General features: G+C 35.0%; 2 protein-coding genes across 2 annotated transcripts; one reads left to right on the forward strand and one right to left on the reverse strand.

Moving 5' to 3' along the window:
- Positions 1 to 3,086: 3,086 nt before the first annotated feature.
- On the reverse strand, positions 3,087 to 3,850 carry LOC128919712 (uncharacterized). Its single transcript, XM_029043916.2, has 3 exons — positions 3,608 to 3,850; positions 3,426 to 3,549; positions 3,087 to 3,332 (listed from the first exon to the last, which is right to left on the reverse strand). The coding sequence occupies exons 1-3, from the start codon at positions 3,711 to 3,713 to the stop codon at positions 3,227 to 3,229; spliced, it is 336 nt and encodes a 111-aa protein (XP_028899749.1). The 5' UTR covers positions 3,714 to 3,850; the 3' UTR covers positions 3,087 to 3,226.
- Positions 3,851 to 12,734: 8,884 nt separating this feature from the next.
- Positions 12,735 to 15,095, forward strand: LOC105218044 (uncharacterized). The gene is made up of 4 exons (XM_011193378.3): positions 12,735 to 12,888; positions 12,977 to 13,100; positions 13,224 to 14,796; positions 14,859 to 15,095. The coding sequence occupies exons 1-3, from the start codon at positions 12,735 to 12,737 to the stop codon at positions 13,324 to 13,326; spliced, it is 381 nt and encodes a 126-aa protein (XP_011191680.3). The 3' UTR covers positions 13,327 to 14,796; positions 14,859 to 15,095.
- Positions 15,096 to 15,614: the final 519 nt, after the last annotated feature.

Genomic DNA, 15,614 nt, shown 5'->3' on the forward strand with positions numbered 1-15,614 from the left:
TCGGTATGTACATAAGTATGCGCGTATATATTTGTACATACATATGTAGATTTGAATATTTTATATTACTTTATAAGTGACTTTTTCGACATATGACAAGACGAGAGAATATATCTATGAATAAAATAAAATATATAAATGTAAACATTGTCATTTGAAAGCTTTGGAGATTTTTAAAAAGTACTTTTTGCATTATTTCGAAACACATATGTGCATAAATTTACATAATGCCTAATACCTGAGACAGACATGTAGTATCTATTGTAGTATGCTTCAGAAACCATATGTGTATCACCGGTTTTCCGAATTTTGTTTGAAAGCAAATGGTGTTCCGTACTACAATAGAATTCTAGAAACCATTGAAATTTTATGGTGTTGTGAAATGTACTACAAAGGAATGCATTGAACACACCGAAAGCTTTAAGCTCTTTTCTTGTAATCATATGTTTTCTGTCATTTGGACATTAACAAACAAATTTAAATTCAAAACCAAAGAAAATTGAAACATGGAAAAAAATAGGAAAAAATACGTTGGAAACGCTGGAATAAAAAAATAATTGAAGTGTGGGCACAATTTAACCCAAAATTGCGTGGCATTCAAAAAAATAGCTACATTTACGCTAACATGTGCACACAGCTGGGAAAGGAGCACGGAGTTTCCCTGACACCGGACGAGCTGCGTAGCCGAATTAATACATGGCGAAGAAATACAGGTTTGTAAATAATTGCAAAAATTTCGAAGCATTTGGAATAATATATATTAATATCAGACAGGAAAGGAAGACTATTGGTCCAATAATATTTTAATATGCAAAAATTAAATAAATTTCAACTACTAAAATGAGAAAAATCAAGAAATACTACAATAGAAAGCTATCAATTTCATATGCATTAGGGTGGGTCAAATCATTTTATCAGATAACTTTTAATATTTTTATTTTAAAAAGTTTTCTGAAGTATACGCAAATTCAAATATAAATTAATATTTCAAATTACAATTTTATTATTAATAGAAATTTCGAAAAAAAAATTCATTTTTCCATCGAATTTCGACGAAGTGTAACTTACCAAAAAAATTTAAAATAAGGGTATAATCAAAGTTTTCTACTTATTAAAATGGTGAATAACATTTATCGATAAAAGCAGCAGCTCAGTCGTCGTATTTGTTTCGAAAAAAGTGCACACGTAGAATACAAAATGCATTACGGCATTTTTGGACTATGCTCAGGGTTGCTATTACTTGTTGGTGGATCATTGACAGAGGTCTCCGTGGGATATGTCGATTATTATGACGAGGGTGAGTCAAATCAATACATATGTATATAGATTAAAGAAGTTAAAAATCATATTAAATATATTATTACCTTTCTTCCAAACGCGTTCAGCGCATCCCGGAAAATGTACGATCAGTGAGACAATTATAATATCACCAGGTGAGACAGCGCATTCGCCAGACATTTGTGGGAGACTTACGTGTGAAAACGAGAAGGGTTTTACCCAAATTTCCAGGTGAGTACAAAATTCTAATTTTACAACCAATGTTCTTTTAGTTCGAATAATATAAATCATATGTATGTATGTATGTGATTGGCGTTGCAACCGTTTAGCCGGTTATAGGCGAATCGACGATAGTGCGCCACCTCTCTCTCTCCTTCGCAGTTCGGCGCCAGTTGGAGATCCCAAGTGTAACCAGGTCGCTCTCCACCTGGTCCCTCCAACGGAGTGGAGGCCTTCCTCTTCCTCGGCTTCCTCCGGCGGGTACTGCATCGAACACTTTCAGGGCTGGAGTGTTTTCGTCCATTCGGACAACATGACCTAGCCAGCGTAGCCGCTGTCTATGTCAATTTTCAGCTCATCGTTCCATTCGCCGTCGCCAATGTTCTGAGGACCATAAATCTTGCGCAAAATTTTCTTTTCGAAAACTCCTAGTGTCGTCTTTTCTGATGTTGACATCGCTTCCTATGGTGCCAACCTTCTGCACCATAAAGCAGGACGGGAATGATAAGCGACTTGTAGAGTTTGATTTTGGTTCGTCGAGAGAGGACTTTACTGTTCAATTGCCTACTCAGTCCAAAGTAGCACTTGTTGGCAAGAGTGATTCTGCGCTGGATTTCGAGGCTGACATTGTTCGTGTTGTTGATACTGGTTCCCAGGTATACGAAATTATCTACGACCTCGAAGTTATGACTGTCAACAGTGACGTGGGAGCCAAGACGCGAATGCGCCGACTGTTTGCTTGATGACAGGAGATATTTTGTCTTGCCCTCATTCACCTCCAGACCCATTCGCTTCGCTTCCTTATCCAGGCGGAAAAAAGCAGAACTAACAGCGCGGTTGTTGCTTTCGATGATATCAATATCATCGGCGTACGCCAGGAGCTGTACACTCTTGTAGAAGATTGTACCTTCTTTATTTAGCTCTGTAGCTCTTATAATTTTTTCCAGCATCAAGTTAAGGAAGTCGCACGATAGTGAGTCATCTTGTCTGCAACCTCGTTTAGTATCGAAATCGAACCATGACTTTTCAAGGCCCCTGATATCAAACATGAAGAACTCAGTGCCTAAGGGTATTTTTTCATATAAAGGTAAGTCTCTAAATAAATTGCGAGAGTCTAAAATGTTCGGTTGCACCCGAACTTAGCCTTTCCTTACTTGTTTCTTTAGTTCTTTTTTCACAATTTACACACCTACCAATAAGCACTTAACACATTATATAATAATTATAATACAATTCACTTCCAATGTAAATGTCTAAGTGTTCCCTAGAAGACGGAGCTAGCCCTTGGTTTGTAATAGTTTCTTTACATCCCAATGATAGGTTGTGAAAATAGACCAAATCGCTTCACAACCACGCCTACTTCTCTAAAAATCACCGAAATCGGACTTAGGTTGTCAAGGCCCCATTTATCAAACATGAGAATCTCGGTGCTTCTAACCTAATATTAGGGTTTCCAACTTCCAATGGAATATATGACGAATATGTGGGTCAAATTGTGTATTATTAATATTAATAAAGTTAAATAAATAAATTGCGAGAGTATAAAATGTTCGGTTACACCCGAACTTAGCCCTTCCTTACTTGTTATTTTTTGTTTTTATGATAATTACAGATTTATGTGCATAATATTTTAATTAGTACGTTATTGTTATTATAATGTGTCATTATCTAATATTTTAAAAACAAATATTTTAAATAAAAACATACGTTATGTTGAATTAGTTAATAACTATCCAACACACTTCAAATTGCGCTTACAACACGCGGGGAAGTCGGCATTTTTATTTACATAATCGCCCCATTTGCAACCATTCGGAGGACCAATGGCGCCACAACTAAAATTTAAATGTGCGAAGAAACAATTAATGGTGATGTATTGAAAGTGGATGAGTAAATAAATGGCTAAAACTAATCACCAACACACTCACCCAGTGATCGTGGCGTCACCATTTTTATTGCTGCAATGTATTTCTGCACACATACCCGGTGATTTCACTTTCTTTCCGGGCGAAATTATGATTGTTTTGCTGATTGTGCATTTACCGGAATTAGCTGTTCAGAAAAAAAAAATTATTTAATAACGGTAACTGGAACAAAATGCAAGACTTACCGGGATCATGGTAATTTCCGAACCCCTGCCATGCTGCCACCTGACGCACACTGCCTAGGCAGACTAGCAACGTAAATAACAGTAAAGTTTTCAGGTGCCAACACATTATTCAATATTCAATATCACCAATTAATGCTTCTCTAATAACGCGCTGGCAGCGACTGAAAGCGACCAGTTGGAGCATACCTTATAAATCTCAATTTTTTTCTATCTCTACTACCAAAATTGTGTGAATCCCATGCGTCAAGCAACAAATAGCATACAAAATTGGTAAAAATATATTTAATACATACATGCAGCTGTGGAGCACGACGGTTTGTGAGCAACATGTGTAATTTAGCTGGGTTGCCAGCATTGCGGCACAAATACCTTGAAAATACCCAAATTTTGTGTCTTCACAACTTACACTTCAATGCTTTGAATATAATACAGGATTATTATACATATATAGAGATCAGTTGAGTTTTTGTTATGAAACATATAATTCATTACAGTTTTTTTGTTCAAACAAATCGGAAAGGCTATACATGTTATATTTGTATGAGTTCCATCTCCACAGCATTATCTTCCGAATGCTCACTTGTTTTTTATCAAAAATATTTAAAAAGCTTGTGTATTAGAACTAATCTTCAGAACTAATTATCACTGATTTACTATTATATATCTTACAAAGCTTTATAATCGCATCAAATCTGTGTTTAGTTTGAAATCAGCTTCTAGTTTTATATAGGTACATATTAGGGCTCCTAAAATTATTCGAGTATCCGGTTTGTAAACGTTTGTATGAATATTAACCGATTAATACTATTCGAGTAGTCATAACATTGCGACTATTCGAATAGTCGTTCTACTACGATTATTCGAATAGTTGCTCTGCTGCGAGCATTTGAATAAATGAAAAATGTTTGAAATCGAAGCAGCTTTTGATTTTTGTTTGTTTTTATTTGCGAAAATGTCAATTGAGCTCATTTTTCGTGATTTTCACTTTTTTCAACAAAAATAGAAATTTAATGAACTTGCACTATTCGAATAGTCGCCAACGAAAAATTAACCAGATATTCGCAAATGAGCGGTTAATCAAATAGTTAACAACTTACGACTATCCGAATAGTGCAAACTGAATATTATTATTCGAATAATGACCTATCCGGTTAATTCGGTTAGTCGATTAGTCGAATACCAAGAGCTCTAGTACATATGCATATAGATTGAGAGTCAAAATAATTCTATATGTCTGCATTAAAACTCTATAAACGCTCAAAATTATGTAATTTCCCAATGATCATTTTCGTTGATTCTCAAATTAAGATGAGTTATAGAATCAACCTAAAACTGAAACCTCACACGTTTGTTCTCAAATGCATTTTAATTTGAAAACAAAGCCATTCTCAAACAAAAAGGTACATTTTTAATATGAAATTTGCCTTGTTCTCAATATGAGAATGGATTTAATGAAGTTGCCACTGATTTAAAAATAAGAACTTGTTCAAATTAAGTTTTGAAGTTTTGAAATTTATAAAATTGTACATTTGTATGTATATACATATATTTTATTAACCAGTAAATAACACAGTAATACAACTAAAATCAATTTTCTAACTTAAATTAACGAGAACAAAACAAACAAAAAGTTCATTTCAGTGCAAAATATAAAAACATCTCCAGATTTTTATATTTCCCTTCTACAACACTTTCTGTGATCATGTCAACAAAATCTGCCTCACTTCACTTTTTATTTTCTTTGTTGTATGTATATTATATCCGAAATATCACAATAATAATCAAAATTTATAATAATATACTTCTTTTCACTTTTATCACCAAAAATTGTTGCATTCCACGACCACGTTTGTTTTGTTATGAACGCTTTTTGAAAAATGATTGACTGATTATTGAAAGGAATGTAGCGGCATGTCATATATTTGAGAAAATGTTGGCTTTCGAATTGTAAAATGTTGGAAACAGATTTGAGAAATAACCTTTGAGAAAATGTTGTCTTTCAAATTGCATAAATGTTGAACTTCAAATTGAAAATTAATATTTTCTTCAACGTTTGAGAATTTAAATTCCAGTGAGTTTGGGTTTCTACGCGGATAAGTTTATGTTTGTTAAAAAGTTAGTTTTATTTTTCAAACATTTTTTCAACTCGCTTAAGCGGTTAGGTCTATTTGTTTAGTAAATAGCGCAATATGTTTAAAATATTATCAGAATATATCAAATCAATCCAAGTAATATTCTAAGAGATATATACCCCTTGGAAGCCCATCAGGCCAACAGTATGAATGTAAAATTTTAAATTAATATATTCTTTTTTCCTTCGTTCCAAACTAGATTTATTTATTTTTTATCGAAATATTTTTGATTTATTGTTTTTAGATAAACCAATCATGAATTATGATGAGCTGTTTCTGGAATTAGTAAAAAAAATTAGTAAAAGTTTTCGGAATTAGTAAATAAAAAATAACACAAAATACTGTTTAAATGATATATAGATTATATATAATATTAAAAAAAAGAATTAAATACCCTTTATACCCTATTTATAGGTTTAGAGTTGTATTCAACTATATCCCAAAATCCATTAGACTTGTTTGATATGTAATGTATGCGCAATTGTCTGTTGGCAACCCTATCTAAAGAGAATATTTGTTATTAATAGCTGAGCGGATGAGCCAAACGCGATTCCCAAACAAAAGAAAACTGGTTATCTCATTTCTTGTTCTTATTGAATGAGTACGAATAAGAAAACTCGATTGTCATTATTGCCAAAAAATCCCAAAATGTGAAATAAAAAAAATATATTGAAAAACCCTCATTTGCGGTCAACAAAACAGGTAAGTCGAATGGATTTATTGTTATTTTTAATATGATTTATATTTAATTAATTCATTTAGTAATAGTATTCTGCAGCATTGCTACGCAATAGATTTCAAGCAACTTGCGTCGAAAATAATCATGTACGTAATCGCAATCACAACTATTGGACGCTTGGCGTGCGAAAGGCGTATACGATGTGGCTGTGCGCATCAACCCATCAGTGATATTATCTATAGCAAAATATGTGATATTGTTGAGCCTCTGCAAGAGCTCTTTGAATGCCGTCCAATCGATCAGCGCTTTGTGGTGTGACCACCATTTTTAACATATTTTCGTAGGAGCGATAAATGCTGCGCGATATCGCTGTTAACTCCTTGCAAGGAGAAGCGTGAAACTTTGGAGACCATACAAGACATCGCTTCAAAGCTCCCGTATGGCGTCAATATCGTAAGATTACCTACGTCGGCTGTTGGTTGTGAGGGTATATTATGCGCGCATATGACACCGCAAAAGGATTTTCGGCTATTATTAATATTTTAATTTTTCCAATATAATAATTATTTTAATTTAATTCTTAATTCTTTTTTAAGATATTAATCTTTATTTTAATAAATTATATATTTTATTCCAGATATTAATCTTATTTTCACTTTTTATACTCTCGTACAAAAGTTGCTAAGAGAGTATTATAGTTTTGTACACATAACGGTTAATTGTAACACCCAAAACTAAACGAGTTATTATAGGGTTATATATACCAAAGTTATCAGGGTGAAAAGTGGAGTTCATATCCGGATGTACATATGTCTGTCCGTCCGTCTGTGCAAGCTGTACTTGAGTAAAAATTAAGATATCTTGATGAAACTTCGTACACGTTTTTCCTGGCATCATTGGAAGGTTGTTTCGAAGATGGCCAAAATCAGACCACTGCCACGCCCATAAAATGGCGAAAACCGGAAACACAAAAAACGCCGTAACTAAGTCATAAATAAAGTTATGAAAGTAAAATTTAGTACAAAGGACGCACTATGAAGGGGCATATGTGGATGTAATTTTTTTAGAGAGCGAGGGCCATATCTCGTATACTACTAAACTATACTACTACTATACTACTATATCTCGTATACTACTAAAGCTATATCAAGTACTTCCTTATATAGTCCAAAAATGGAGGAAATCAAATTATAACCACGCCTACCCCCGATACAAAGGTTATGTTGAAAACTACTAAAAATGCTTTAATTCAGTAAGAGAAAACACCAGATTAAATTTCATTAACCTTAACTTTCATTATTAATAAGGTACGGAAGAGCTGCACTCAAATTGGTATTCAGTAGCTCCGCCCACTTATGGGTCAAAAATCATATCTCAGAAACTACTCGACAAATTCCAATGGAAATTGGTTCGTGATATTTTCCTTGCATCCCAATGATATGTTGAGAAACAAGGCCCAATCGGTTCACAACCACGTCTACTTCCTATATACCAGAACTCCAAGTAGATCTGAGGCGTTTACTTTACAATGTATAAAGTAAGCATTAGTGAATTTATAGTGTGACTCTTCTAAAAATCGTCGAGTGTTGGTTGGCAAGAGTGATTCTGCGCTGGATTTCGAGGCTGATATTGTTGGTGTTGTTGATGCTGGTTCCCAGGTATACGAAATTATCTAAGACTTCGAAGTTATGACTGTCAACAGTGACGTGGTTTGATGACAGTAGATATTTCGTCTTGTCCTCATTCACCTCCAGACCCATTCGCTTCGCTTCCCTATCCAGGCGGGAAAAAGCAGAACTAACGGCGTGGTTGTTGCTTCCGATGATATCAATATAATCGACGTACGCCAGAAGCTGTACACTCTCATAGAAGATTGTACCTTCTCTATTTAGCTCTAGTCTTTCACACAGTACGCTCGATAGAACCTTATAGGCGATATTTAGGAAGCTTATACCAAGGTAATTGGCACAGATTGTCGGATCTCCCTTTTTATGGATTGGGCAGAGCACACTGACATTCCAATCGTCAGGCATCCCTTCTTCCGACCATATTCTGCAAAGAAGCTGATGCATGCACCTTATCAGTTTTTCGCCGCCGTATTTGAATAGCTCCGCCGGTAATCTATCGGCTCTCGCTGATTTGTTCTTCAAGGGGGTAATTGCTATTCGAATTTCCTCCTGGTTGGGTAATGGAACATCTTCCATCGACATTATTTGGGGAATCGGGTTCGCCATCTCCTGGTGTTGTACTTTCACTGCCATTCAGCAGGTCGGAGAAGTGTTCCCTCCATAATCCCAGTATGCCGTGGACATCGGTTACCAGATTACCACCTTGGTCTCTACATGAGGATGATCCGGTCTTGAAACCTTCTTTAATTCGCTTCATTTTTATAAAATTTTCGAGCATTACCTCAGTCTGCCAGCTTCTCAAATGCGTCTCGTATCCCTCTTCAGCTCTCGGTATTTATCCCATCCAGCACGTGTTGTGGTCGTTTGTAACGTTGCGAGGTAGGCAGTCTGTTTTCTCTCCGCTGCGAAACGGCAATCCTCAACCTTCCTTGTGTTTGTTGACGGGCATTCTCTGCTGCACAGAGGCGGGTGCGTATCTTCGCTGCAACCAGATAATGGTTCGAGTCTACATTTGGTCCTCGGAGCGTACGCACGTCTAAAACACTGGAGACATGTCTTCCGTCTATCACAAAGTGATCGATTTGGTTACGCGTGTTTCGATCAGAAGACAGCCATGTTGCTTTATGTGTTTTCTTGTACTGAAATCTGGTACTACAGACGACCATATTTCGGGCCCCAGTGAAGTCGATGAGCCTCAGGCCGTTTGGCGATGTTTCGTCATGGAGGCTGAATTTTCTGACTGTTGTGCCAAAGACACCTTCTTTACCCACCTTAGCGTTAAATTCGCCAAGCACAATTTTGACATCGTGGCGGGGGCAGCGCTCGTAGGTGCGTTCTAGGCGATCAAAGAAAGTATCTTTGGTCACATCGTCCTTCTCTTCCGTTGGGGCTTGGGCGCAAATAAGCGATATGTTGAAGAACCTCGCTTTTATGCGGATTGTGGTTAGACGTTCATTCACCGGGGTAAATGCCAGGACCCGACGACGGTGTATCTCTCCCACCACAAATCCAACACCAAATTTGCGGATAATAACCACCTCCCATACAAAGGTTAGGTTGAAAATTACTAAAAGTTCGTTACTAACGAAAAACGTCAGAAACACTAAATTTTACAGAAGAAATAGCAGAAGGAAGCTGCACACAGATTATTTACAAAATAAACAAGTAAGGAAAGGCTAAGTTCGGGTGCAACCGAACATTTTATACTCTCGCAATTTATTGAAGAAATTTTATTAAGATAACATACAAATTAACCCATAAGTCGTCATATATATTATATGAGGGCTGAGATAATTCCTGAACCGATTTCATTCATTTTCATCAGCAAGGTACACTATATCCAAGACGATACGCTCACTTAATTTTGCTAAGATAGCTCACATATTAACCCATACATATATGCGGAATAAAGCTGACCGTATTTTTGAAAAACCTATAATTAGGTATATGGGAGCTAGGAGAAGATACTTTTGAAAAACCTACAATGAGGTATTTGGAGATGTCATGACCCGATTTTAATAATTTTTGGAAAAGAGACACACTATTAGAAAAAAACAATTTCCTCTGAATTAAATTGAGATATCTGAGGGATTGACCCATATTTTCGGTTAAAATTTATCCTTAGGCGCTGAGTTCAACATGTTCGATATCTGGGGCATTGAAAAGTTATGATCCGTTTTCGACAATTTTTTCGCAAGTGAAGCCAGAGATGATTTGCACTATTTGTGTAAAGTTTTATTCCGCTATCTTTATTGGTTCCTTATGTTTGCATTATAAAGTGAAGGAATAAGATGGAATTAATAATTGAGTTATAAGGAAAGTAGTCGTGGTTGTAAACCGATTTCGCCCATTTTTTGTCCGTGTTATCAGGGTGTCAAGAAAATATTATATACCGAATTTCATTCGAATCGGTCGAGTAGTTCTTGAGATATGGTTTTTGACCCATAAGTGGGCGATGCCACGCCCATTTTCCATTTTGTAGAAAAATCTGAGTACAGCTCCCTTCTGCTATTTCTTCTGCAAAATTTAGTGTTTCTGACGTTTTTCGTTAGTTAGTTAACCCACTCTTAGTAATTTTCAACCTAACCTTTGTATGGGAGGTGGGCGTGGTTATTATCCGATTTCAACTATTTTCATGGTGTGTGGTGGGGTACATAAGAGAAACGACTGCAGAAAGTTTGGTTTATATAGCTTTATTGATTTGCGAGTTAAATACAAATAACCGATGTGTGGCCGGGGCCACGCCCACTTCCCCAAAAAAATTACATCCAAATATGCCCCTCCTAGTGTGATCCTTTATTCCAAATTTTACTTTTATAACTTCATTTATGGCTTAGTTATGACCCTTTATGTGTTTTTGGTTTTCGCCATTTTGTGGGCGTGGCAATGGTCCGATTCTGCCCATTTTCGAACTTGATCTTCTTATGGTGCCAAGGAATATTTGTGCCAAGTTTCGTCAATATGTGAGATATCTTAGCAAAATTAAGTGCGCGTATAGTCTTGGATATTGTTTACCTTGCGGTGAAAATGAATGAAATCGGTTCAGGAATTTCCTCAGCCCTCATATACTATATATGACGATTTTCGTTATTCTATCAAACTTTATGCCGAATTTATGGGTAAATTTGTATGTTATCTTGATAAAATTTCTTCAATAAATCGCGAGATTATAAAATGTTCGGTTGCACCCGAACTTAGCCTTTCCTTACTTGTTATGTATATAATTTATATGATACTGCTACATGAGCGCAACAGAGACGTTCTATGATCACATGTATACGTACCCGTGAGAGGAATAGTGGTTAAAAGCTGCACAAGCAGCTATGCTGGCCTATGACAGACTCACTTTTTTAACTTTTGTGGGTTTGAAAAGCTTCGGTTTAACCAGTTTTTTCACCACTTTTGGCTGGCAGGGTATAATTATTCATGTATACGCATACATATATGTTTGTACATATGTAGTATTGAATATTTTATACTATACTATATAAGTATATATAAGTATATGACAAGACGAGAGAATATATCTATGAATAAAATAAAAATATACTAGACGTAAAAATTGTCATTTGAAAGCTTTGAAGAGCGTTATTTTCCAAACACGTATGTGCATAAATTTACATAACAATGTCTTTGTCTTGCCAATTGCATTCACGATTTGCAACTGTTTTGTATAAATTATAAAAATACAGTTTGCTGTCAAAATTAAAAAAAAAATCTGAAAAAATACACTTTTTAATATGCAAAAATAAAATAAATTTCAACTACTAAAACGAGAAAAATCAAGAAATACTACACCAGAAAGCTATCAAGTTAATATGCATTAGGGTGGGTCAAATCATTTTATCAGATAACTTTTAATATTTTTATTTTAAAAAGTTTTCTGAAGTATACACAAATTCAAATATAAATTAATATTTCAAATTACAATTTTATTATTAATAGAAATTTCAAAAAATTTCGAATTTCGACGAAGTGTGACTTACCAAAAAAAATTCAAAATACGGGTATAATCAAAGTTTTCTACTTATTAAAATGGTGAATAACATATTTCGATAAAATTAATATGAGAGATGATTGTTGAAAAAAAATTAAAAATTTTAGGACAGTTTTAATGTTTAAGGAATACGTTTGAAGCTGATAAAGAAAATAATTAATGCTACAGTGGAATGTTTTGATTATGTAGCTCGATATTGTGGGTCGTAAGTCCCTTGTGGAAGAAAAAAAAGTTTGAAAATTTACCGGATCCAACAAATATTAACAGAATTACACAGCTAGAAAGACAGTAAACCTTAGATATATGCGTCAAGTAGCTATAAATATGAAAAACAAAGGGTTATATATAATTAATCGTTATTAAATATTATAACTTAACTTCAAATGCAAAAATCTAAAATATTATTAAATATATTATTAAATATATTAGTGCGCTGTAGAGCCTATAATTAACAGCTGTAAATGGTAAGCCACTCTAAACTCAATTAAACATTTTCTCTCTCTCGCGAATTTCTGATTTAATTTGAATGCGCGATTAGCACTCATCATCGTTAGACTCTCATCTATGTCTACGCCATCGTTCACTCGTTAAATGCTAACTGTTGATCTTATATAAACATTACATAGTATCATATTCTGTATAAAGTTTATGTATAATTATAAAAGTGATTTATAGACATCTTACCTATAAAATGAGCAACAGTCGTCGCATTTGCTTCGAAAAAAGTGCACATGTAGAATACAAAATGCATTACGGCATTTTTGGACTATGCTCAGGGTTGCTATTACTTGTTGGTGGGTCATTGACAGAGGCCTCCGTGGGGTATGTCGACTATTATGACGATGGTGAGTCAATTCAATACATATGTATATAGATTAAAGAAGTTAAAAATCATATTAAATATATTATTACCTTTCTTCCAAACGCGTTCAGCGCATCCCGGAAAATGTACGATCAGTGAGAAAATTATAATATCACCAGGTGAGACAGCGCATTCGCCAGACATTTGTGGGAGACTTACATGTGAAAACGAGAAGGGTCTTACCCAAATTTCCAGGTGAGTACAAAATTCTAATTTTACAACTAATGTTCTTTTAGTTCGAATGATATAAATTATATAGATTAGCATAATCCCATTGAGGTAGAATTTTAATAATAATTTTCTCATACTCATTTTTAGTTGCGGCGCTGTTGATACACCAGATGGCTGCGAATGGGGTGATCCTGTGAAGGAGAAAGCAACGTACCCGGAATGTTGTGAGCGTCAGTTGATCTGCAACTAGGAAGCAAAAGAATGACATTGATATTTGGTTAATTAAATGTGATAAAGTTATTTTTACGTTTTTTGTTCATAGCAATATAAGACTTTGTATAACTAGCAACAATTTATCGCAAATATCGTACATTGATTTTTATCGAACACGAAGCAGGCCTTAATACAAAGCAGATTTCCGTTAAGCTCACATCCGGTTTAAGTTAACCTTTAGCTGTTTTTTTTTCTAGAGCACCCTGAAGCAATATTCAACCATATATTCTTCTGTATTCCTAAAAAATATCAGAGCAGTGTTAAGAGCGGAAAGCCACTTTTACATAATTGCAAAACTGGAATGCTATTTCAGAGAAATAAAGCAACGTCTATGGAATTGAAAGCTTTGCCGGAAATGTAAGCTGTACGACGACAAGCACGAGTATAATACGATCATATGTAAAGTCATCTCTAACACTACAAATTTGAAATCAAGAGTTACTTACCAGATCCTCTGCGATTTTACAATTATAAGGAATGCAATTACAATCCTGCATTGACTAAAGTGCCAAGTGAGAAGTGACTTCTAGCCTTCTTCTGCGAAATTTTTTCTTTGGCTCTTTTTTCACAATTTACACACATACTGTCTTATAACTATTTTCTAAATCTATTTGACAATATTCATTCAATAAGCACTTAACACATTATAAATGTATTATAGCTTTGAATTTATTTATTGCAATTGCTCACAATTCACTTCCAAAGTAAATGTCAAAGTGTTATTAGCTGCGCAACATCAAATTCACAGGGTGCTCAAAGTGGAAACATCCCGACAAGACAGGTACCGGCGAATTCACCGGTGAAATGCCAGGGAGCGGTACCCGCAGTTTCAATGAAAGTTTCTATGCCATGCTTAAGGGCGAATTGACAAAAGTACCCGAAACTGTTGTGTACGTGTGATCGTTCATCCCTTTCTTGCACATTACATTCATCATCTAGCAATGTATATATACCTCTTGCACAATTTGGGGAATGGTATTGGTACAATCACTGATGAAAGACCCAATACTGCGAACCAAAACTCCACGTGCACTTTCAGTACTGCGACCCACAAAAGCCTAGAAACTATACCCTCTGTTTTCGGTTAGTTCTACCAAAATCCCAAATGAGAATTTAATAACAAAATCATTAATTATATTACATATTTATTGAAAATATCATGCAATTTAGTTGTTTATTATGTTTACTTTATATATATATTATCGTACTACACTATATACATATGTATAAAGTAGGTGAAAATAAATATTTGAACAAATTTTGTTATCGGACAAAGGCTGGAGGAAGAGTGGAAAATGTCAAATACCCCGTGCGGTCTGGAAGTGTAAGCTGCGCACATTATGTGAGGTCTCTTTTGGTTTCTTTCGGAGTTTTTATAAGATCTGTTCTTTCATTAATTTCACGAGTACTAGATTCATCTGGGAGGAGGGTTTCTATAAAATATAAAGTAAAATTTGAATTTTTATAAAGTTTGTAATAAAAGTTGGTAATAATTTCCTTATGTTTCAGGAATTCTAAATCTAACACGGCACCGTTCAAGTCTTAACATCCATGCTCTTGCTGTAGTATTTCCATTGAACTAATTTCGGTGAATTTATGTCCTTGTAAAGCGATACTACAACGTTATGGTTCCTCAATACAAGGTGAAAATCAATCAAAAAAGTCCTCCTAATTAAACATACAAAAAGTTTTTAAATTTCTATGAGCACAAACATTCACTTAAATTTACCCTTTAATTTCTGTGTTTTAGCTGCTAATGGCACGGCCAAGTGCCGGTAAGTTCAAAGATACTGAAACTGCTTTGCCCTCTAGCTCATTGGCAAAACCCAGTTGACACACGCCATGTCGTTCCAATTCTCGTGCTTGTGTTGAACAAAAGGTTTAATTGCACGCAAAAAAGTGACATTAAACGTAATATCTGGTGTGTGAATGATTTGTGTTCCATGTAGCAGCGTTTGCGTCCATATTTTTGGATTTGCTTGCAGCACATATTCCATCGCTTCGAAAGTTCTACGCTGCTCACTTATTGTAGCCAATAAGTTTGCGAACCTTTAACGCGCCATATGTGGTTTGAAATATCTGTGTGGAAAATTAATTAGAATTTAAGGCAAGATAATATTATTATAATCAACAATTATTTACGTATTAGATGGTTTCGCCATTTATGTTGACCATTGTTGGCGTAGCTTCTATTGCGTGCTTCGAATTGACAATGCAATGAAGTATTTCTGTATCACCCTCTTCAATTCCATATTTGGCTTTAGA

The sequence above is a fragment of the Zeugodacus cucurbitae genome, chromosome 5 (genome assembly GCF_028554725.1).
Source record: "Zeugodacus cucurbitae isolate PBARC_wt_2022May chromosome 5, idZeuCucr1.2, whole genome shotgun sequence".
NCBI classification, from domain to species: Eukaryota; Metazoa; Arthropoda; class Insecta; order Diptera; family Tephritidae; genus Zeugodacus; species Zeugodacus cucurbitae.

Bases quoted from the DNA above. Each gene is read 5' to 3' on its own strand.
- LOC128919712 (XM_029043916.2), bottom strand. From the start codon at position 3,713: ATGTGTTGGCACCTGAAAACTTTACTGTTATTTACGTTGCTAGTCTGC. The intron at 3,550-3,607 runs GTAAGTCTTGCA...TTTTCTGAACAG, and splicing joins CGGAAATTACCATGATCCCG to CTAATTCCGGTAAATGCACA. The intron at 3,333-3,425 runs GTGAGTGTGTTG...TTTAAATTTTAG, and splicing joins GGTGACGCCACGATCACTGG to TTGTGGCGCCATTGGTCCTC.
- LOC105218044 (XM_011193378.3), top strand. From the start codon at position 12,735: ATGAGCAACAGTCGTCGCATTTGCTTCGAAAAAAGTGCACATGTAGAA. The intron at 12,889-12,976 runs GTGAGTCAATTC...AAACGCGTTCAG, and splicing joins TGTCGACTATTATGACGATG to CGCATCCCGGAAAATGTACG. The intron at 13,101-13,223 runs GTGAGTACAAAA...ACTCATTTTTAG, and splicing joins GGTCTTACCCAAATTTCCAG to TTGCGGCGCTGTTGATACAC.